Raw genomic sequence first — 24,720 nt, forward strand, 5'->3', positions numbered from 1 at the left:
GTAGAACATTTTAAGGTGTGTTACTTTTGTTTATGCTGCATTTGTTTAACTCTGTGAAGCTGTGTTACTATGTCTGTGTAAAAACCTGATAGTCTAATAAAGAACTGGTCTAAAAAAGCAAGGCAGTGGTAAGGATAGGCAGGGCCAGCAGGCACAGAGTATAAATAGAAGGAGAAATCTGGGAAGAGGAGGGGGAGAGCTAGGAGCCAGAGAAGGAGGACTCCAGGGGCCAGGCACCCAGCTATACAGCAAGCCATGGGGTAGGAGTAAGTTACAGAAGAGAACGGGAAAAGCCCAAAGGCAAAAGGTAGATGGGATAATTTAAGTTAAGGAAAACTGGCTAAAAACTAAGCCAAACTAAGGCTAAGCATTCATAATTAAGTATAAGCCTCTGTGATTTATTTGGGAGCTGGGTGGCGGGTCCCCCCAAAAAACAACCAACAAGAAAGAAAATTAAAAATATACAAAATCCATTACAAGGTGAACTTTGGCTAACTCCTCATAGCTGGTGAAATCTATGTTAGAATCGTGATTGTCCATATAATTCAATAACTACTAACACATTCTACAACCGCTGTGTGATGTCTAGAGGACAAGACATAGTCTGTGCCTGTTCTAGAAGAGGTGATTAACTAAGAGGCAGAGAGTTAAACTAATCATCTGCTAAGATGCCTTCTAAAGTTTTATCCCCCACCCCACCCACCCACCCACCCCACCCCCCCCCCCCCCGCCCCCCCTCCCCAGGACTGGAAAGATGGCTCAGTGGTTAAAAAGGTACTTGTTATTATTGCTGAGGCCCAGGGTTTAAGTCTCAGCACCCACACAGGGGCTACAACAGTCTATAACTCTGCAACCAGAGTATCTGATATCCTCTTCTGGGATCTCAGGCATTGCACACACATGCACACAGGCAAAACACCCATACCTGATATCCTTACCCCTGGTGCCAGAGATAGAATCCAAGGCTTTTCTCAAGTTAGGCAAGGGCTCTACCACTGAGCTATATGTCTAACCCTTTTTCCTTATTTGAGACAGGCTCTGACTATGTAAACCTAGCTGGCCTGGAACTCACAGAGATCCACATGTCCCTTAAGTGCTAGGATCAAAAAAAAAAAAAAGTGTTTGCAACCATACCCAGTACTGGGTTTAAATTGGATTTTGAAAAATAAATAGTCCTAAAATGGACTATGCCTTCTAGGATAATAAAATAGACACAGTAAAGAAAGGAAGGAGAAATGCAGAAAGAAAACCTACAGTTTATGGTTTTTACACATAACTAGGAGAGGAAAAAATCAAGGAAATTTTAAAAAGCATAAGATAATGGGAGTCTCTTCCTTTCGAGGAAGCATTAAAAACCAGTGCAATGGCAATAAACAGGAGATATGGAGTGGCAAAGGTTGGTGAAAAAGCTGTTGAAATATGACATCAAGGGGAAAGGGTCATGGGTTAAAGAAGACCATCAGGAAAATCTCCTTACAGGGGCAAGCAATTTACACCACCATCTACTTCCTCACTGCCAACAAGAAATTGACTCCTCACATAAGAATCGAACAAAGTAAAATGTGATGTGCGAGTCCAGCACCCAAGATGCTTGAGCAGGAGACCACTGAGTTCTAGCCTACCCCCAGTTTACAAATAGAGACCCTGTCAATCAAATAAAGATTGTGAGCACAGAAGCAAAATATACTAAGGAAAATATATCTCTTTTGAAAAACTTAAAACAGATCATTACCTGTATTAAACAGGAAAGGAATTACATGTCTTACAAATTATTCTGTTCAAAATTCTCCTTGGAATTGACATAATATTGGTAATCACTGAATATGAATTAGGTAAAGAGGATTCATTATTGTCCAAGCACTTGGGAGGCTTAAGTAGGAGGATCTTGAATTCCTACTTCTTAGGGATATTCTAATAAAAAGCTTTTTGCTAAGTCTCAACTACACTAATGACTGTCTATCACATTTCTAGCATTCAAAAATAATACACATATGGTTAACAACTTCTTGCCCAATATGGTGGGAAGTTCTGCCCTAACTGCAGAGTGATGTCACTATACCATGGGACCTGAGTATTCCCATTCAACATCCTCCTCTTTAAAGATTAATTAATTAATTAAGGTTATGCTATATGTATGAGTGTTTTTCCTGCATGTATGTACATATACTGCATGCACGGTTGGTGTCTGCAGAGGCTAGAAGAGGGCACTGGGCCCTCTGGAACTGGAATTAGAGATGGTTGTATGCCATCCAAGATGTTGCTAGGGACCGAACATGGATGGGCCCTCTGCAAGAATAATCAGTGCTCCTTACTGCTGAACCATCTCTCTCCAGACCTACACTCAACATTTACCTACCCCAATGAAATCAGACTAAAACCAGGTAAGTTAACCATACAGAACTAATGGAAAAACAAAAATTCTACATTGCATGAACAGTTCCTCTGCAAGAACAATAAGTCCTATTACCTGCTAAGCCATCTCCCCAGCATCCCAGTGAAGTTTATTTCTTTTCTTTTTTTTTTTTTTTTTTTTTTGGTTTTTCGAGACAGGGTTTCTCTGTGTAGCTTTGCGCCTCTCCTGGAACTCACTTGGTAGTCCAGGCTGGCCTCGAACTCACAGAGATCCGCCTGGCTCTGCCTCCCGAGTGCTGGGATTAAAGGCGTGTGCCACCACCGCCCAGCGAAGTTTCTTTCTTTAATCACTATATTTATTTTATGTGCATAGGTGTTTTGCCTCCAGGTATATCTATCTCTGCACCATGTGTGCGCAGTTCCTTCAGGACAAAAGAGGGTACTGGGATTCCCTGGCACTACAGTTACTGATAGTTATAAACCACCATGTGGGTGCTGAGAATCAAACCCAACACTCTAGAAGAGCAACTGGAGCTCTTAACTGCTGAGCCATCTCTCTAGCAACACCCACAGTAATTTGTAAATGCACATAAAAACTTTTAAAATGTATCAGAGTGGGGAAATTGAAAATTAAAAACCAGTAAAATTTAGGTCTGTAGAAATGGATCAAAATAAGATCCATAACAATTCAGGTTAGTTTGGAATAATACAGCAATTTGTAATGGGTTATATCCTTTCTTCAGCAGTCTCTTTTCAGGGAGATTCCGTCCTAAGAGAGTGCAAAGCATGAAGAAGGATATATTCGTAGGATGATAAAAAGAAATAGGCATTAAGGATATCCCAGCAAACTCTTCTTATAAGAAACTATAAAGAATGAAAAACTGGTTCAATAGAAAACTGGGTAGCTATATGTTACAGAACCATGGAAGTCAACATGTATGTACAACATCATAAACTTTTAAATGCTATAGTACAGGAAGAGAAGAAAAGGGAAGAGAGTAGGGAGGGAAGGAAAGAGGTAAAGAAGGGCTGGAGAGATGGCTCAGAGGTTAAGAGTACTTAGTGGCTGCTCTCCCAGAGGTCCTGAGTTCAGTTACTGCAGCCACATGGTGGCTCACAACCATCTAGAATGAGACCTGGTGCCCTCTTCTGGCGAGCAGGGATACATGCAGGCAGAACACGATACATAACAAATAAATTTTTTTAAAAAAGGAGGGAAAGAAATGAAGCAAATGAATACGATAAAGTGAAACGTAGAATCTGGAGATAGAGCATTCACTATGACATTACTTCTCACTTAAGAAAACTGAGGGCCCTGCTCAGTGACAGTGTTTGCCTAGCATGCACAAGGGCACAGGTTTGATCTTCAGCACCTCTAGAAAACACACAAAGGTGTGTGAGAGAGGTTGGAGGTGCTACAGAGCCTGGGGCTTCAGTTTGGTCCTTGGAACTCATATGGCAGAAAAAGAATCAATTTCTGCAAGCTATCCGAACCTCCATATGCATGCTGTGTGGCACATGTGCTCCTACACACAGACACACGTAAACATAAAGAAGATTAACTATATAACATGAAAAGTTTTTTGCTCCAATTATGGTAAAGATCCTATCTATTAAAAAAATTCATTTAGAAAACCATTTACACCAGGCAAAAAAAAAAGGGGGGGGGTTCCTAGATTTCTTTTCTTGCTTCAAATGAGTCTCATCCTGTACCAAGAAATTCAGATTGAGAGGCCATTTAGACCTCTTTTATATTTCTTCTCTACCACCTACCAAAGTACTATATACATAGTTGATCCTAAATACATACTATGTGACAAGCATCCTGAATGGAAAGGACAGTGATAAACCACCTCTCTCACCATGGATTGATTCCCTTTCTGTCTCCATTTGCTAGCTTCCATGAAGAAAGAAACTTTGTCAAATGCCATCAACTCTGTATTTGTTTCCCTGAGATGAGCACAAGTTCTAAATCCATAGCAATCTCTCCCCAGGGGGCCTCAAGGTGAAACACTTTATCAATGTGCTTAATGTTGAACCCTCTGCTACACCAGGACTAAACCCTTCGAGGTAAGGCTTCCTCCATGAGCAAAGCTGGCACTTGAAAAGCCCTACCAAGGGAATGCATTTAAGGGTCTGTAAAGTGAAAGATGAGACAAGAGGGCTAAGTGATAGGGTAGGTCTGTCTTTTAAAGGAATTCCTTTATTTGCAAAAATTCTACTCCATAACAATTTGTTTTGCCTCAGTTGTATAATAAGAGTTAAATAACTTTTAGTTTAAGTTTTCCTTACTTAATTAATTCTCAAGACAATTCTCTTTGCTTCTCCAGCTTAAGATCTTTTCCACCATGGTAACTAATGGCATCTGCTTCATTTCTAAACAAAACAACCACAATCTTCATTCATGTTCATCATTATGTTCTTTCTGTGGGGGGTTTTGGGGGATACAGATCAAACCCAGGGCCTTTTTTTTTTTTCTTTCTTTCGAGAGAGGGTTTCTGTGTGTAACAGCCCTAGCTGTCCTGGAACTCACTCTGTAGAACAGGCTGGCCTTAAACTCAGAGATCTGCCTGCCTCTGCCTCCCATGTGCTGGGATTAAAGGCATGTGCCACCACTGCCCGGCTAACCCAGGGCCTTTAACATACTGAAATACTGAAGGTTAAGGTGTATTTAATAATTTATTAATTACAGGATTTGCCTATTTGGGCTTTTTTTTTTAAGTTGCGTGTGTGTGTGTGTGTGTGTGTGTGTGTGTGTGTGTGTGTGTGTGTCTATGTATGTAAATGTCATAATACATGTGTGGAAATCAGAGGACAACTTTCAGAATTCAGTTCTCATCTTCTCCAGTGCTAAGGTAGAAACCCTTGTTACTGTGTCCATACATTGTATTCCAGGCTAGCTGGCCCAAAGCTTCCTCAGGGTTCTCCTGCCTCTGCCTCCCATCAATGTCTTAGGAGTGGTGGAATTACAGGTGAATGACAGTGAACCTGGCATTTTACATGGATTTTGGAACATGAACTCAGATCATGAAACCTTTGTTCATTTTAACTAACAGCGAGTCATTTCCCTGGCATTTACACTTAGCTGTTCTGTAACAGCACAATTCACGTGCAGAACAAGCACTGTACTCACTGAGCCACCCCACCAGGCCATGAGGAGTAAGTCTGATCAGGGCGTACCTATTCAATGGCCCTTTCTTCTGAATAAGCCCAAGCCTGGCTACAAACTTCTATTAAAACTTTCTATAAACAACCATTGAAGTAAGTTATAGCTCAACTTTTCACCTTTCCATTGTATCAAAATTACTTTAACTACTAAAATCCATATAATACAAATCATGAACAAGTAGCCTTCTCCAAGAAAAAACAGGGTCAAAGATTCTACTCAGTGTGATATCTGTTCCAGAAAAAAACTAGCATGACTATCAATTAAGGTGCAAGAATTCAAAAGATCATGAGTAAAATCCCACTGATAAGCCTTTTTAGATATGTACAGAAAATGTGTTTTTTATACAAATAAACTACTTAAGGAGCATGACTGAAGATTAAATATTGTACATTACACACAATAAAGACTAGAAAGTTCAGAATAAGATACCTCTGCAGATGTATTTTTCTCACTGGAGAAGAGTATTCTAGCCAATTATCAATACTAGTTAAAGACATAACAAAGAGAAGTGTGGGAAGCTGGAGAGATGGCTCAGCAGTTGTGAGCACTGTCTGCTCTTCCAGCGAGTTCAGGCTTGATTTCCAGCATCCACATGTCGACTCACAACACCCCCAACTCTAGTTCCAGGAATCCAAGACCCTCTTCTGACATCCCCAGGTACCATATACACAGTACATATACATACACACAGGCAAACGACTCAAACATAAGAAATAAAAAAAATGAACAAGAGGTGATGTCATTAGTGTCTGAATTTGTCATTCCTGTGGTACATGACTTCAGACAATCCCAGAAGGTACACAATCACATTACTTACTGCTTCAACAGAGTTACATTCTCGTCTTGTTTCTAAGTAACGGAGTGCTCTTTTTTCTTCTTCTTTTAATTTAGCATCTGCCTGTCCAGAAGCAAAATAGCAATCATTTTAAGAATATCAGGAGCCTAGCTGAAATTATGAAATGCAATAAATTCTGACTTACATATTTCATGTAATTCTGCACACCATTTTGCTGTAAATATGAGGGTGCCTGTGTTCTATAAAATCTCTCTGTTGAATCCGAGTATGCCTTCTCAAAATTATCCCTGTAGATCTTAAGCTTGTCCTCAGGATTAGAACAAAGGTTAACTGAAACACAGAATATAAAGTTGTTTTAATTATTTGACTATGAAAGATGAGTAACATACTGAGGTATGTTTATGAGTCTAGAAAAGTTCCAAAGATCATAGCACATAGTAGTACAGTAACAAATATTATAGTCATGTGGAATATTATTTTTTAAGAGCCTGCCTTCTAAACTGATGATCAAGAAGCCATCCTCAGAACAGATGGCATTTTAATGGAATCTTCAGGAATAAAAAAGGATTTCCAAAGTCAGGATAAGAAGCATAAAAGCACAAGTGTTCTGACCAAGCTGCCTAATAGGATGATAAGGGAAGGACAGTATGGAAAGCCTCAAATGTGAATTTACATGAGATGCCCCTAAAAAGGGTAAGAAGTGGAGGACTGATGGGATGGTTCAGATAAAGGCATTTGCTGCGAAGCCTCATGGCTTGAATCAATCCCTGATACCCACATGGCAGGAAGAACTGACTCCTACAAGTTATTCTCTGACCTATATACATGTCCACACACAAGTAAACAAAAACAAAATAAAATTGGGGAAAAAAATGCTAGGGCTATAGTTCATTAGCAGAGGGAAGGCATAGCATGTATAAGGCACTAGGCTTAATTTCCAGTGTGGAAAAAAAATTACTTTTAAGAAGATCGTTTCAAAGCCAGGCAGCAACGGTGCACGCTTTTAATCCCAGCACTCAAGAGGCAGAGCCAGGTGGATCTGTGAGTTCAAGGCTAGCATGGTCTACAGAGTGAGATCCCGGACAGGCACCAAAACAGAGAAACCCTGTCTCGAAAAAAAAAAAAAAAAAAATCATTTCAAAAGTTAGATGTAGAATTTAAAGAGGTCTAAACCAGGGGCAGATGAAATGAAAAGGAACAATTTCAAAGATAATACTAAAGAATATCTAAAGGTCTAACTAAAACATAGCAACAACAGGGAAAAACCATTTAAAAATGACTAAACTATCCTTTACTGAGGATAATTTCATGTGAGATATGCTACATTCAGTAAAATGAAGCATTAGTAAGACACTCAGGCAAATTATGCCAAGGAGGCACAATTACTATGAATAACTAAACGTGAGGACACAACCTAGTCTGGAAATCAGGATGGTCTCCATGAGAAAATGAAGAATGAGTCTGAAGGTGAGGAGGCACTGGCTAAGTCAGAGGAAAGAAAGTATCTGATTGAACAGGACAGACAACATCATTGTTAGAAGCTGAGAAGGCAGAGAATGTACACAACAAAGTTAACTTCTGAAAACATCAACACAGAACAACGTTATCTTTTATGAGCTATAGGTTGCAATTATACTTCTCTAGCAGTTTAGGAACCTGAAAGTTTTTAGTCAAGAAGTCAATGATGAGGAAATGACAAAATTGAATTTAGCAGGTTTCTTTGACACAGAGTAATTACCATTTGTGTACTGTTAAAATAAAAAAGTACACAGGACAAGAAGTAGACGTGAGACTGGCAGAACTCTATCTATATCCGAATCTTTCTAGGAGGGAAATGTGATTATAAAAGTTGAGGACATACCGTAGGACTCTCGCACTCCTATGACCAGCTGAGAATCAAAGGCTTCACCTAATCTCTCAGCGTGCACCAGCTTCATTGCACTATCCTGAAGTCTGTTTTTTATATTTGAAAAAATCGACTCATTCCAGGTATCAAGCATGAGCTGGGAAAGTAAGAAAATATAGCATCATTTTTGGTTACTGACATGTCAAGCATCACACACAAGTTTCAGGACAAATGATAGAAAAGGAAATCCTATTACTAGGTCTGAATGCTTTAGGAAGTCACTATTTAGCATAATAGTAAAGAACTGGGACTGGCATATTGATACACACCTTTAATCTGAGCACTCAGAGGCAGAGGCAGGCAGATCTCTGTGAGTTCGAGGGTAGCCTGGTCTACATAGTGATTTTCAGGACAGTCAAGACTACAAAGAAAAACCATCTGAAAAACACAAACAAACAAACTATTGCTTCAGAATGGAATTTGGATTCCAGCTCTAAACTATGTTTAGAATGCTCACATGCATGCCTGTGCAAACCATCTTAATAAAAATATGTGCACAGCTACCTACTAGCTGTCTATCAAAATTATAGAATAAAGTACACACTAGAAAATAAAGATCGATGCTCCCAGTAACTTTGTCAGACATTTATTAGGAACAGTAACAACGGTGATAAGAAGGGAAAACAATTCTGTACTTCTCATCATGTACCTGCAACTGCACTATGTAATGCCCACAGTCCTGAAGCAGGAACTACCATGATCTCCTCTTTAGATGTAAGAGCTGGGGGCCCAGTAGGCAGCCCTAACACGCTCACATCTGACTATGACAAATATGGTCCAAGAAATGATGCTCATTTTACTTAATAAGTCTCACAACAAATTAAAAAAATGGTAATAATGAAAGAAATAACAACAACCAAAAGAGGATAAGATAATGGGGCTACAAGTTAAATAGCATCTTCAAAGGTTTTTTGCCTTTACAGAGAAAATGTTTCAATTTGCAGCTATTTCTAGCACTGAAAACCCATGTACATCTAATTTTACAGTATTCCCATATAAAGCAAATTCTAAGAGTAGGATGGGATGGTAATACCCAGACTACACAATTTTAATGTTGGTCTATTAACAAAACCATCATAGTAAACTACTTGAAGTTCAAATGGCAGTTTTCTTCCTTTCATTAAGCCTGAGGATGTAGCTCAGTGGTAGAGCTTATGTAGCGTGTGTGCTCACACAATATACACTCTAGTTCCATTCATTGCTCACCAGTAGGAAAGCAGTTGGGAAATGAGTATGGCAATTAAAAAAAAAAAAAACAATTTAGAGTTGAAAGGAAGCTTGGGACACTCAGGGAAAGTCTTTGTCCATTAAAGTATAGTTAGTTACCAGGCACAGGTTTTAAATTAGAAAACATGCAATATATAAAAATAAGCATAGTACATACTAAGCTTAAACAACCAGCACAAAAAAACTATAAAGATGACAGCTGGTTAGCCACAATGAAACACAAAGTTAGAAGATAATCTAATGAAAGGGTTTTCAAACAGAAAACAAGTAATTAATTCTCAGGAAAACAAAGTACAAAGAAACACAGGAAAAAAGGTACTGAAGATAAAACCAGGAAAGGTTAAAAAGAAAAAGGAAGAACTAAGGAGGTAATGTTTGAAAACAGTTATAGCTTCAGACCACATAAAAAGATGAAAGTTGGAGCACATGAAGGGGCTGGTCCTGCAGACCCAAGGCTGCAAGACCTCCACGACACAGGGCTACAACAGGATAGCCAAGAGGAGCCCCAGGGAGGGCCCAGCATCAATAGTGTAGCAGAGACCAGAGGCCTTGACCAGACCAATGACTCCATATATGGATAAAAGGGTTTGTGTGACTGTGTCACACTACAGCTCCCATACGAGATTTCTCCTTTTCTCTTTTTTTCTTAAATTTTATTTTGTTTTATTTTGTAGGGGAGGTGCAAGGACAGAGGGTGGATATGAAGGAAGGGGAAATGAGTGGGATCCAGCTGCATGATGTGAAAGACAAAGAATAAAAAGAAAGTTTAATTTAAAAAAAAAGAAATGAAATGAAAGTATAGGAAAAGTCTACAAAGAGAGAGAGCTGAAGCTAAAATTTATGAAAGAAAATGTCTCATTAAAAATAAATAAGTAGGGCTGGAGAGATGGCTCAGAGGTTAAGAGCACTGACTGCTCTTCCAGAGGTCCTGAGTTCAATTCCCAGCAACCACATGATGGCTCACAACCATCTGTAATGAGATCTGGTGTCGTCTTCTGGCCTGCAGACATACATGCTGTATACATAATAAATAAATAAATCTTTAAATAAATAAATAAACAATCCTAGCCGGTTGGTGGTAGTGTAGGCCTTTGATCCCAACACTTGGGAGGCAGAGGCAGGAGGATCTCTGCGAGGCCAGCCCGCGAGGTCTATAGGGTGAGTTCCAGGACAGCCAGAGTTGTTACACAGAAAAACCCTGAAGGCTCCAAAGAACTATGTGTGAAGGAGCAAAGCCTGTGTAAATTATTTTGAAGTGCCTTCTTTCTGAAGAAATTTAGGAAAACAATGGGGTAAGAGACATACCTTTCTAACAATACTATCTTCCATATTTGACTTTTTATTGCTTTGTTTGCCCAATAAAGTAACCTCTAGTTGACAAAAAGGTTTTGGTAAAATATCACATTGTGTGAAGAATTTTCGCCATTCAACAATGTATGCCTTTAGCAAAGCTGTGTCATCTTGATGGCTCAAGACACGCTGAAAAACAAAATTGTAACAATTTGAAATAGACAATAAAAATGCCTTGAAAATAATAAAGCAAAGCAATAATTTTAAAATGAGTTATTGTACAAACCATTTAAGAGAAACTAAACACATGTCCTAAATCTTCTGTACATCAATGTTCACAGCCATATTATCCAAAACAATCAAAAAGTAGTAAATCTAATCTGGGCAGTGGTGGCCCACGCTTTGAATTAATCCCAGAACTGGGGAGGCAGAAGCAGGCAGACCTGAGTTCATGGCAGCCTGGTCTACAATGCAAGTTCCAAGATGGCAAGGGCTAGCTACACAGAGAAACCCTGTCTCGAAAACTAAAAACAAATTAACAACAAAAGTAGTAAATGTTAGGGCCTATTTCTGCTGAAGGATAGTTACACAACAGAGTAGTACTCAGTCAGAATGGAGCACACTGGTGAAGACCAGTTATAAATGATCACAGTTTATTTAATGCCAAGAACAGACAAATTCAGAGGTAGAAAAGTCATGGTTTACTGGCAAACAAGGTTTGAGAAGAGAGGTACAGGGAGTGACTGCTATCAGTACTGTGTTTCTTCCTTCAGAGGGTGACAAAATATTCTGGAATTAGTGGCTGATGCTCTACGAATAAACTAAACCTCTCTGCAATATACACTTGAAATGGGGTGTTTGGTTTCTTGTTTCTTCCTCCTTCCTTTTTTAAGGCAGGGTCCCATTATGTATCCTTGGGCTGGCCTGAACTCACTCTGTGGTACAGGTTGACTTCCCACACAAAGATAAGCCTGCCCCTGCCTCCTGAGTGCTGAATTAAAGGTATGTGCTACCACATCCAGTTAAGAGAGTGAATCTTGTGACACGCAAATTTTTCTCATAGAAGGGGCTACAAATGGTGCTGAGGTCATACTTAGAGCCTAAACACAGCAGGGGCAGGTAGATCTCTGAGAGTTCATGGTCAACCTAATCTGTATAATGTATACCAGGATAGCCAGGGCTATGAAGAGACTGTCTCAAAAAAAACAAAACAACTAGTTCTCTCACTGGCCTGGAACTTGCCAAGTAAGCTAGCCTGCCTGGCCAGAGTTCCAGGGATCTACTTGTCTCCACTTCTCCAATGCCGAGATGACAAATAAATGCCACCATGATCAGCTTATTATTATTGCTGTATTTATTTGTGTGTAGGGAATGGATACATACTACAGCATGTGCATACATGAGTGCTGGTGTCCATATAGGTTAGAAACATTGGATTCCCTGGAGGTAGAGTTACAGCAGTTACGAGTGTTCAATATGGGTGCTGGGCGCCAAACCTGTCCTCTGCAAAAGCAGTGTATGTTCTTAAGCACTGAGCCATCTCTCTAGCACCAGATATAGTTTTTGTTTGTTTGTTTGTTTTCTTTCTTCTTTTACTCAAAGACAGGGTTTCTCTGTGCAACAATCTTGGCTGTCCTGGAACTCTTTGTAGACCAGGCTGGCCTTGAACTCACTGAGATCCACCTGCCTCTGCCTCCCAAGTGCTGGGATTAAAGATATGAGCCACCACCACCTGGCTAGATATATAGTTTTTAAAAGCAATCCAAGGGGCTAGGCACAGTGGTGTACACCTTTAATCCTAGCATTAAAGAGGTCGAGGCCAGCCTGGTCTACAGAGTGAGTTTGAGAACAGCCAGAGCTACAGTGAGACCCTGTCTCAAAAACAACCAACCTACCAACCAACCAAAACAAACAAACAAAGAAGCCTAAGGATGGGGGTGTGGCTCACTGATGAGTACATGCTTATTAACTAAGCATCTAAGGCTCTGGAATTGATGCCGAACACCAACAAGTAAAAAAAATGTAAAATAAGGATGGGAACATGCACTACTTACTGCCTGTGCTTGCTTAATAAACTCAAGAATATCTTCTTTTAAAGCCTGATGAATTTTTGATGAGCCTTTCTCATCCCAGAGACAGACTGCATGTACATCCCTGTAAAAGTAAAGCAGGTGGGCAAATATCAGTAATTCGACAGCAACTGAGACAAAGCATTCATTTTAAGTTCTACATTGGTACAGTTCTACAGTTCCCATGGAAAAATAATAGTGCTAAACCTTTCACAAGAACCAAGTACTCTTTGTAAGCTCAAACAGGTAACTGTTTCTATTATTTCCATTGTTTACTGTTTGCTTTTTTTTTTTTTTCTTCCCTAGACAGGGTTTCTCTGGGTAGTCTTGGCTGTCCTAGAACTAAGAGAGACCCACCAGCCTCTGCCTCTCAAGCGCTAAGATTAAAGGTGGGTGTGTGCCACCACCACCTAGCTGCTTTCCTTAATTCTCTATTTGTTAGATAAAAATTCATTACAAAAGTATGTCTCTAGGGGCTGGAGAGATGGTTCAGAGATTAAGAGCACTGGCTGTTCTTCCAGAGGTCCTGAGTTCAATTTCCAGCAACCACATGGTGGCTCACAGTCATCTGTAGTGAGATCTGGTGTCCTCTTCTGGCCTGCAGGCATACATGCAGGAGGAACACTGTATATATAATAAATCTTTAAAATTTTAAATTTAAAATTAAAAAAAAAAAGTACGTCTGTCTTTTAATCTCTATCCCCAAAGTTAATTGCTATTAATTTTGATTAGCCCAGAGTGTGGTACATGCTTGTAGTCCCAGCACTGGGAGGCAGAGAGAAGAACCAAACCAAGAAAGCTTGCCCAGCCACCAATTTAGTTGAACTGGTGAGCTCCAGGTTTAATAAGTAAAGACTTTATTATTTATTCTCTTCTACCTTCTGTTATAATCTTTGATATAAAAAGCCAACAGAGGAAGGCAAGGCATCCAAAGTCAATCTTTGGCCTCTGCATACACATACACATGGGATACATGCACACATGTATTAACACACACCCACACACCATTTCTGTGGATCAAACTCAGGTTCTCATGCTTGCACATTAAGCACTGGATATACTGAGTCCTCTCCCTAGTCACTGACTATATTTGATTTCTTCCCTATTCTACTATTACTTGGTAATTGATCTGGTATGGTTAAGGATGTACTAATACTCAATGCTTTAGGTTTGTGTTTGTTTGGTTGGTTTTGAGACAGGTTTTCTTTGTGTAGCTCTGGGTGTCCTGGAATTTGTTCTATAGACTTGGCTGGCCTCGAACTCTCCAAAGTGCTGGGATTAAATGCATGTACCACCATCACCCAACAATATTTTATGTTGCTTGTAACTTAGTGCCTTTTCCTGCTGCAACATAAACCTATTCAGAGAAGTTTTGAAGTTTGGAGATTTCATCCTGACCGACTCATAAACACACCATGTCTTTTCTAGTTAAGCTGCAAAGCTATCTTTTTCTATTTAAAAAAAAAAAAAAAGCGCCGGGCGGTGGTGGCGCACGCCTTTAATCCCAGCACTCGGGAGGCAGAGCCAGGCGGATCTCTGTGAGTTCGAGGCCAGCCTGGGCTACCAAGTGAGTTCCAGGACAGGTGCAAAGTTACACAGAGAAACCCTGTCTCGAAAAACCAAAAAAAAAAAAAAAAAAAAAAAAAAAAAAAAAAAAAAAAAAAGCTTCTGCTCTTCTCAGTTCTGAATGAATAAAAAAAAAAAACTGAAGTTCATTACTGAATAGGGTACACTGATTTTATTTGAGAAAAATAAATACAGCACCTGGAAGACACAAGTTCAAGAGAAAGATCATCACGCCCTGCTTTTCATAGTTACTGCTGAATGCTTCCCCTTAAAGGAAAATGGCCAGAAACTGGAAAAGGAAAACTGCTGTGGTGCTTTTGATTCAGACTGCAAGCACACAATCACACCTACTGGCATTGACTATGAGACAGCTGGGATAAGGCCCATTTCTTTCTGCACTTGCATGCACAACACTTGCAGATAAATTTGCACCTCAGTGGTGACAGGTAAGCAACAGACAGGGACAGCACAGGAACCTGATGTCACTGCCTGTGCTCAATTAGCTGGCTGAACTAACTGGGAAGCCCAAGGTGAGTGGTTCCACAACACTGATAGGCTTTGCTTGCTATAGCCTAACAATTTAAAAATCTTTGTTTACAGTAGTAAAATGTGTCTTCTGGAATTAAATATGCTTGTGTACATGCCCGACCTAACCAAAGACACTAACTACCTCAGCCCTGGAAGCCTTTCAGGCTTGCTTCAACTGTGTCTGAATTAATGCTTCAGGCTCCTACCTTTCCACCCCAGCTATGGGATTAAACCAGGGTCTGGGTCATGCTAAACAAATACCACTGAGGTACATCTACAGACCAAAAATTAGTTGTTTTCTTTTTTTGTTGTTTGAGACAAGGTTTCTCTGTGTAGTTTGGGTGACTGTCCTGGGTCTTGCTCTGTAGACCAGGCTGGCCTCGAATTTGCAGAGATCTGCCTAATCTCTGCTGGGATTAAAGGCATGCACCATAGCTGCCCAGCTCAAAAGTTACTTTTTTAAAAGAAGTGTGAGGGTGAGGACACTGGAGAAATGGGTCAGTAGTTAGGAATACCTGTTACTCTCCCAGGACTTGGTTTCAGTTCTCATCACCCACATAGAGGCTTACAGTTCAAGGGGATCTGACATATTCTACTGGTTTCTTTCTGCAGACACCAGATATGTATACAACGTACCTGCATATATACATGCAAAACACTCACCCATATTAAATTAAATAAATCTAAAAAGTTCACACAGAAACTGAAGGAGAAAGTCATTTGGTTTTCTAAGGTAAACTGTGATTGATGGGGTTGTTTTAACTTGCTGCACTGCCTCATGGAGACTAATACTCAATAATTGTGCTCTGAAGACATTTGGCCAAAGGCTGAGCAGTAACAAAGCAGGCCTGAGATTGAATTCCTTAGAAAAATCTGTTGTAAGATTAGCCTTTATCTGAGAACACTTAAATAAAACTTCCTGCCAGTGTGGTGGCTCATGCCTTTAATCACAGCACTTGGGAGGCAGAGGCAGGAGATCTCTGTGAGTTCAAGGCCAGCCTGGTCTACAGAGGGAGTTCCAGGACAGGCTCCAAAGCTACACAGAGGAAACAAACAAACAAAAAACTTCCCTAAATGGTAACACTGGTTCAGTGTACCTAAACTGTTGATATAAACATGATTTATACTGAATACTTACTCTTAACTCTTGGTAACATATCCCATGCTGCCAATCTTGCTGCTGAAGAAATTAAATGTCCCAAGACTGGAGAGATGGCTCAGCAGTAAAGAGCACTTGATGCTCTAGCAGAGGACCTGAGGTCAGTTTCTAGCACCCATTATGATGGCTTACTAACTCCATATACAAGGGATCTAACACCCTCTTGTGACCTCCACCAGTACCAAGTACACATGTGGTACACACACATACATGCAGCAAAATACTCATACACATAAAAATAATTTTAATGTCCCACGTGAATTCTCTGGAAAAGGAGTCTTGGAAATGTGTGCTTAATCTTCTCCTTAAATCTCCCAACTACATACTATGTGCCTTTCCCTGTTAGGTCAGACTTGTGAGTTCATAGCAGATCAGGAAACCGGGAATCTGTCTTGGGAATCCCCAACACAAAGATCACTTAACTCATACTATCCATTTAAGTACAGAAAGACACCAAAATCTGTACGGTTAGCAAACAGAATTACTGGATTACTTACGAAAACAGATCAAACCACTGCTGCTTTGTTACAGATTCCTGGCGTAAAAGCTTCAAAACAATTGGACGCATAAAATCCCACTTGTCTTCAAACTGGAGAGAACCTTTATTCTTTAAAATAAAAGAGATAAAAGATAGTTTAATTTGAAAACAATTTAAAAAATCTCACATTATTTAAAAATATGTAAAATCTTTTATGAGATACCAAGAAAAACAGATATCACATTTAAAGACAGTTTTCCAGACCAGATTTTTTTCTTTCATTAAATTTTTTCATTTATTTTACATACCAACCAGTTTCCCCTCCTCTCTTCCAGTTCCCTCCCCTCACCTCCCATCTACCCTTCCCCCATCTACTCTTCCATTCAGAAAGGGGCAGGCCTCTCATGGGAGTCAACAAAGCATGGCATATCAAGTTGAGGGAGGACCCAAGCTCCTCCCTGTGTATCAAGGCTGGGTGAAGCATCCCAGCATGGGGAATAGGTTCCCAAAAGCCAGCTCATGAGCCAGGTACAGGTCTTGATCCCACTGCTAGGAGCCCCACAAACAAACCAAGCTACACAGCTGTCATCCACAAGTAGAGGCCAGGACCAGACCAGAGTTCGTATAGGATTAATCTTACAGCAGAGAATCCAGAAAAGGTAACTATAAACAAACATCTGGGCTGAATTATCGGCTGGAATTATAGGCCCAATCACTGTGCATGAGGCCCTGGCCTCAATCCAAGAGTGGGGGGAGGAAAGAGACCGCAATACTAAGATTGACTTCACCAAAGTGTACAGTGAAGAATTTGCTCTAAAGAGTCTGGCCTTTCCTCTTGGCTCCTTCTAGTAGATAACCCCTGAACAAATGGAATGTGTACCTAGTATGACCCTGAGAACCTTAGGTCCTGTGTATGGGACAAGCTCACCAATGTGCTTTTGGTAGGGGACATGCCACATCTACATGGTCTTATAAGTAGGGGCTGGCCAAATCTAGAAAGATTAACAATGTCATTTAGAGAGGGGCTTTATGTCAATCTAGAGATTCAAAGTTCCCATGGAAGCAACCATGGGAACTTTGTGAAAACGTTCTACACAAACTTGCCAGGGGTAAGTCAGATAAGCTGCCTTAGGCATTCATTTGTTTATGTTGTCATATACACTGACATCAGAAGAGACACATCTGCAGACTACAGGGAGGACAGCAGAAGCTGTGCTTGGGACCTCCTAGACTCTGTCCTATGCTTCTCTCCCTTTAACTGACCTTATGTTACATAACAAATAGCAATGATTATACCAGCTTGCAGTAAATCCTGCGTCTTTCTGGTGTTGGAAATAAGCGGCTATATAACAGAGAGTGAACCCTCTAATTTTGCAGCTGTTCTAAACTTCACACAAAATAAAGCTGTAAGACTAGAGAGATGGTTCATCAGTTAAGAGCACTTGCTACTCTTGCAGAGACTTGGGTTCAGTTTCCAGTACCTACATGGTGACTCACAATGTCTGATTCTAGTTCCAAGGGATCTGACACCCTTATCAGGCTTCCAGGGACACCATCCATGAACATGGTGAACATACATGCACATAAAATATTCATGGACATCAGCATTCTTTTAAAAGTAAAAAAAAAAAAAGAAAGGCTGGGTGTGTTAGCACCTGTCACCAATCCCAACAGTTGAGAAGCAGAACCCTTTTGAGTGCAAGGCCAGCCTGGTCTACATAGTGAGTTCTAGGACATCTACGGCTATACAGAGACCCTGTTCAAAATAACAAAACAAATCCAAAGTACAGCTGTCAATGCTGAGTTCAAATGCCCAGCATCCACATAAAAAGCCAGGCATGGCCATGAGCTAGCCAATAATCCCAGTATTGTGGGGTAGAGAAGGGAAGATCACTGGGGCTTGCTGTCCACTAGCCGAGCTCCAGGTTCAGTGAAATACCCTGCACCTCAAGGGAGTAAGGCATAAATAGGACAGGACCTTCAACATCCTACCCTGGCTTCTGCACCCCCACACACATGTACATACACACCACATGCAACACACACACACACACACACACACACACACACACACACACACACACACACACACACACACACACACACGGATGGGATCCAGGGTCCTTCATGGATACCGAAATCTTTATCTTTGAGTGCTCAAGTCTCTTAGGTGAAATGACATGGTGCTTTGTGATCTACCATCTTTTTTATGAGACAGGGTTTCTCTGTGTCGCTCTGGTGTCCTCTAACTTGCTCTGTAGACCAGACTGGGCTCGAACTCAGAGATCCACCTGCCGCTCTCTGTCTCCCCAGTGCTGTGATTAAAGGCACACAACCACCACTGCCCGAGAACTTTCACTTTTTAAAATTATCCTTATTTATCTTATGTGGGCTTAGGAGTGCCACTGCATGCATTTGGAGGTCAGAGAACAATTGGACAGTAGGTTCACTCCTTCCACCACGTGGGTCACAGAGGATTGAACTCAAGTTACCAGGCTTGACAATAAACGCTTTACTAGTTGACCCATCCTGCCAACTCACACAAATGGTTTTTTTCGAGGATATTGATTACTTTAATCTTTTATTGTAGTTTTTTTTTTCTACTTGCTGATTTTCATTTTTGAGGTACAGAGGCTTGAAACTAGGGCCTTGCACATACTAGACAGTGTTATAAGCATAACCCTTATCACAGGTTCTTTCTATTTATTTTATTTGAAACAGGCACTTTCTGTATAGCCCTGGCTGTCCTGGAACTTTCACTTGCTCTGGCCTCAAACTCAGAGATCCACCTGCCTCTGCCTCACAGGTGCTGGGATTAAAGGACCCAGGTTCAGTTCTCATGGTGCCTCACAATCGTCTCTAACTCCAGTTCCAAGGAATCAAATGCCCTCTTCTGACCTTTGTGAGCACTGCACACAGTGCATCTACATACTTGTACACATAAAGTAAATTTTTCAAATAAAAATAAAATTTGGCCGGGCGGTGGTGGCGCACGCCTTTAATCCCAGCACTCGGGAGGCAGAGCCAGGCGGATCTCTGTGAGTTCGAGGCCAGCCTGGACTACCAAGTGAGTTCCAGGAAAGGCGCAAAGCTACACAGAGAAACCCTGTCTCGAAAAACCAAAAAAATAAAAAATAAATAAATAAATAAATAAAATTTGAAAAAGATATTAAAAAAAAAATACCTAGAAGACAGTAATGGCTCAGTTGGTAAGTCTCTTATAAAAATGAGGAAACCTGAGGTCAATCTTCCAGAACCCATGTTTTAATAAAACCAAACAATACACTGATGATAGTGGTGCTTGTGTAATCCCAGTACTGGTTGGTGAAGCAGTGATGGTGTGTCCCTGATTGAGGTTCCCTCTCAGCCAGTCTAGGCTAACTGGCAAATTCTAGCCAAGCGAGAGTCACCATGTCAAAGAACAAGGAGACAACCTGAAGTTGACCCCTGGCTTCCACCTTCAAGCATATACATGTGCACCTTCATGTGCACACATTCACACATGCAAACACACAGAAAACCCATTCTTCAAAATACAGCTCCAATGCTCTCTTCATAAAATTCTTTAATTATCCCATCAGGAATTTCCTTAATCTGTAAGGCTTGAAGTAACATTTCAGAAATGTCTGCCTTAGATAAAAACCATCAGTACCACCTTCTCTTTGAGTATGATGAACTCCCATAGAGCATGGGCATTATGATTTTTGTATTCTTCATGGTACCTTGCATGTTGTTGTCTAATAAACAACTTTAATAATGGATAAATTCTAGACACTTAGAATTGCTCATTTATATTTTCATTTTCCTTCTTTCCAAATGATAAGAAGCTTGTGCTAAGAACAGCTATGTTTCCTATTTTTAGTTTAATTTCTTTTTAGTTTCTTATTAAGAGTCAACTAAGAAGGTCTCAAATGACGGAGCTATGGACAGTATCTAAGCAAGAAATTGATAGGGTCAGATAGAGATCAGATCAGTACTAAGAGATAAAATAGTAAAATAGAACCTGGTGGTGGTGACACACTCCTTTAATCCTAGCACTCAGGAGGCAGAGGCAGGTGGATCTCCGAGTTGAGGCTAGAATTCATGATCCTCCTGCTTCAGTGACTTCCATATTGGGAATGACCTGCACCCCCAGGCCCAGGCTTCAACTGTTTTTGTTTTTCAAAAATGGGGTTCTGTGTTTCGTTTTCTTATAGGAATAGGCACAGTAGCTCAGGTGCTTTAGTTGATTATATATTAATCGTCATCACTGTTTTTAAGCATTTTTGCATAATTCATTTGATCATCACAATAGTGCTATGAAAAATGGTACTGATAATTTCAATTTCCTGAAAGAAAAAACTTGAGCAGAGGTTAAGAAACTCAAAGTCATATAGCTCTTAAGAGACAGAAATATTCAGATGGGTGTGGTAGCACATCCCTTTAATCCTACCACTGGGGAGGGATGTGCGAGACAGGCAGATTAGCAGGGCGATGATGGCCCTCGGAGGCAGAGGCAGGCAGATCTCTGAATTCAATGCCACCTTGTTCTACAGAGCTACTTCAAGGACAGCTAAGGCTACACAGAGAAACCCTGTCTTGAAAAACCAAGACACAGAAATTCAGGGAATTTAGGTCCTTGTAAAGGACTCCCCAGGGTGGTGATGCAGGTCTTCAATCTCAGCACGGAGGCAGAAGGATTTGTGAGTTTGAGGCCTGCTGGGTTATACAGCAAGTTCCTGCAAGATGGGGCTAAAGAGACCCAGGTTTTTTGTTTTGGGGTTTTTTTTGGGCGGATGGGGGTGGGGGGACATTTTCTATTTCATTGTCATTATTCATCCACACAACCTGAAAACAGTGTTTATACTTCTTCAGGTAATCACTACTCCCATTTCCGTTAGTACGTTTAGGACAGGATTCTTACTAAAAACACAAACATAGATCACACTCACCCCGAGTCTTCCTAGGTCCTTTTCTAACTTTTTTACAACATCTGGTGCCCCCCCCCCCACCTTCCCGGGACCTCTCTTGGTATTTGAAACTTTTCAATGTCTTCTTTGATAAGAAAAACTTTCCTACAACCTAAAACGATGGTAGCACTTCACCGGGTGCCATCTGATGTCCTGTAAGGGAGCTTGGGAGACCGGTCCTCAAGGAACAAAAAGAGGGTGGAAATATGAAGTCAAGAATGAGAGCTGGAAGGTGTAACATGCAGAAAAGGGAGAAAGGGGGTGGAGTGGGAGACACTGGGTCTGACTCGCGTTTCCTGAAGACGGAGTGAGAACAGAAATTAAGGAACTGGGGAGTGAGTGTGTGTGTGTGTGTGTGTGTGTGTGTGTGTGTGTGTGTGTGTGTGTGTGTGTGTGTGTGTGTGTGTGTGTATGTCGGTGGGGGGGATTCTAGTCATTGAAACCTAGTAGGTAGCATTTTGTTGAGATTTTCCCTATTATGTCTTTGACTCTCGCTTCGGAAGAAACGGACCCCGAGAGTCACAATGGCTGGGTCGGTGAGGGCCCAGCGACCCTGCTCTCACTCGCAGCCTGGGTTGGTCCCTTGTAAGCATCGCTCCGAGCCAGTCACTCTGTCAGCGGGAGGACCCACGGGAGCCTCCGGAGCCCGAAGCCAGGGCCCCGCGTCGGGGTGCCCGGGGACACTCACCTTCCGGTGGACAACCCTGAACCACTCTCACACCTCGCCGCTCACTCCGAGCCCGGCCCTGCCCCGGGAACTAAACGCGTCGGTCGCGAGCAGAAGCCCGGCGGGAGGCAGGGGGCTTACCTTTAACAGATTAGACGTCGCCATGTTCCTTCAACTTGGACTCTCGCGAGACGAGGCGAGACTTGGCGGCGCTCGGGGCCAGGCCTCCTCGGGAGGCCGGAGTTCCCAGCAGGGCCCCGCGGGTCGCGGCGGAGATACGGGGGGCAGACGCCGAGGCTGCGTGCCGTCAGCGCCGAGCTCGGTCCAGGCAGCCGTGCTCCCTCAGGCTTTGCCGCTACATAGTCCCCGGGGCCTGCCCACCCGAGAGAGTGCGTGCCGGGGCTCAAGGAGACGCGAGCGACGAATGGTGGGAAGGGGCCGGGAGCCGACCTGACCGGGAAGAGGTAGCATCGACCTCCCCGGGGCCTCCCACACTCGTCTCCCGGTGAGCCTCTGGGGTTGCACTTGCGGCGGCCACCGGCAACGACTTTTAAGTCGGCTTAGGCCTGGCACCTCGGGTTCCGTGGTGGCATCACGTGACGCTGCGGGCGGGGGCGTGCTTGGGAGCCACCGAGGAGCCTGCCAGCCGCTGGGTCCGGAGGCCCGGCCGAGGGTGGGAGGGCGCCCTCTATTGGCTGCAGCCGGCGCCGCCCCCACCCACTCGCCCCAGATCCGGGGATTGCGATTCAGAGCGCTGGGTTAGATTAGCCTAGAAGGCTATTTGCTGCTGACCTCCGTAAAGACTGACCCGGAAAATACTTGTTTAGGGAATGAGTGTACCAACGTGTTAACTGTCATCACTCGGCTCAGAAATGCCCGAATTGTTCAAGAGTCGGTGGTTATTAATCTTGGTTTCGTTAAGATGTATCCTAGACCTGGAGCATCCTATACCATTTTCTCCAAATTGTGTCGCTTTGAATCATGAATCTCCGAACAAGAGAAGAGAATATAGTTTATATAGGGCTCTCACAGGTTGGCTGTTACTGCATTGTGCAAGTTCCTAACAGTATTCTTTTGGGTTTTTTTTTTTTTTTTTTTTTTTTTTAAGGGGGGGAGGTTGTTTTGGGGACGAGTTTTTTGTTTGTTTGATTTTTAATTACAAAAATTAAAAAATTTGTTTTGGTTTTTCGAGATAGGGTTTCTCTGTGTAACCCTGGCTGCCTTGGAACTCCCTTTGTAGATCAGGTTGGCCTTGAACTCAGATATACCTGCCTCTGCCACCTGAGTACTGGGATTTTTGTGTGTGTGTGAAAGTGCTTGCCTAGCTTTTGTGAGGCTCTAAGTTCGATACTCAGTACCAAGTAAAGAAAAGAGCAACTTCATTTATAAAAATGTAACATCTGGAATACCTTAAAAAGAAAGTTCTCAGTGGTGGTGGCACAGGCCTTTAATCACAGTATCTCTGTGAGTTTGAGGCCAGCCCTGGTCTACAAAGAGAGTTCCAGGACAACCAGAGTTACACAAAGAAATCGTGTCTTGGAAATACAAAACAAAACAAAAACAAAAAAGAAAGTTCTCTACTCTCTTCCCTCCTGCCTCATAAGATCTCCGTTGTTAGAAGTGTGTTTTGATTTTCTCATTTGTTTCCTCTGTATGCATTACAGTATATATTAAAAAGTTTCTCAAATATTGTTGATTCATTGTATATTATATTAATTGTATATTAAAATAACCTAGGATGCTTTTTAGGAAAGCGGACTTTCAGGTTCCACTCTAAAGGTTTTTATTTCATAGATTAAGATACCTCAAATCTGCTTTTGCCCCAGGCATTCCAGATAGCTTTGTTTGTTTCTTTAAGAGGTCTTTCTTTCTATGTAGACTTGGATGGCCAGGATGTCTCTGTGTAGACCAGGCTGACCTAAACGACACAGAGCTCCACCTGCCTCTGCCTCCAGAGTGAGTGCTGGGATTACAGGTGTATGCCTCCAAAGTGGTGAAGAATTCCTTGTATCTGCTTTGGGCTGGGTGTGGTGGAGCAAGCCTTTATTTAATCCAGCACTCTAGTGAGTTCTGGCCACCAGAGCTATACAGTGAGACCCTGTCATAAGAAAATGGTGCCAGCCAGGTAGTCATGGCACACGCCTTTAATTCCAGCACTTGGGAGACAGAAGCAGGTGGATCTTTGTGAGTTTTAGGCCAGCCTGGTCTACAGAGCTAGTTCCAGGACAACTAGGGCTGTTACACAGAGAAACCGTGTCTTGGAAGAAAAAAAAGAAAACGGTGCTTGAGATGGGATAAGAGCTCCACTTCTCTTAGACATTGAGTGATTTACTTAACCACAGTAAGTCTTAGTTTCCTCATTTGTGAAATTAGTATGAAAGCATCTACAATCATAGAGCTATTGCAAAGATTAAATATAAAGGCTGGAGAGATGGCCCAGAGGTTAAGAGCGCTGGCTGCTCTTTCAGAGGTCCTGGGTTTGATTTCCAGAAGCTATAGGGGACTCACAAGCGGTTTCTGTCTGACCTCTATAGGCACCAGGCATGCACATGGCACACAAATAT

The 24,720-nt window shown here is 41.8% G+C and overlaps 1 protein-coding gene and 1 long non-coding RNA gene across 6 annotated transcripts in view; one reads left to right on the top strand and one right to left on the bottom strand.

Annotated features, from left to right (window-relative positions):
- Cul5 (cullin 5) overlaps positions 1 to 23,233 on the bottom strand; it is a 45,780-nt gene extending 22,547 nt beyond the window's left edge. The window contains exons 1-7 of the mRNA XM_052760463.1: positions 22,298 to 23,233; positions 16,560 to 16,669; positions 12,795 to 12,894; positions 10,756 to 10,929; positions 8,179 to 8,320; positions 6,502 to 6,647; positions 6,339 to 6,419 (exon numbers count right to left, since the gene is read on the bottom strand). Coding sequence (XP_052616423.1) covers positions 6,339 to 6,419; positions 6,502 to 6,647; positions 8,179 to 8,320; positions 10,756 to 10,929; positions 12,795 to 12,894; positions 16,560 to 16,669; positions 22,298 to 22,321 — 777 coding nt within the window. The 5' untranslated portion in view covers positions 22,322 to 23,233. The remainder of the gene's footprint in view (positions 1 to 6,338; positions 6,420 to 6,501; positions 6,648 to 8,178; positions 8,321 to 10,755; positions 10,930 to 12,794; positions 12,895 to 16,559; positions 16,670 to 22,297) is intronic.
- LOC128124331 (uncharacterized) overlaps positions 22,549 to 24,720 on the top strand; it is a 31,717-nt gene continuing 29,545 nt past the window's right edge. For all 5 annotated transcript variants that reach the window (XR_008222824.1, XR_008222826.1, XR_008222827.1 and 2 more), the window contains exon 1: positions 22,549 to 22,661. This is a non-coding gene — a long non-coding RNA (uncharacterized LOC128124331). The remainder of the gene's footprint in view (positions 22,662 to 24,720) is intronic.

This window comes from Peromyscus californicus, unplaced genomic scaffold, assembly GCF_007827085.1.
Source record: "Peromyscus californicus insignis strain IS unplaced genomic scaffold, ASM782708v3 Scaffold_11__1_contigs__length_118956290, whole genome shotgun sequence".
Taxonomy (NCBI): Eukaryota; Metazoa; Chordata; class Mammalia; order Rodentia; family Cricetidae; genus Peromyscus; species Peromyscus californicus.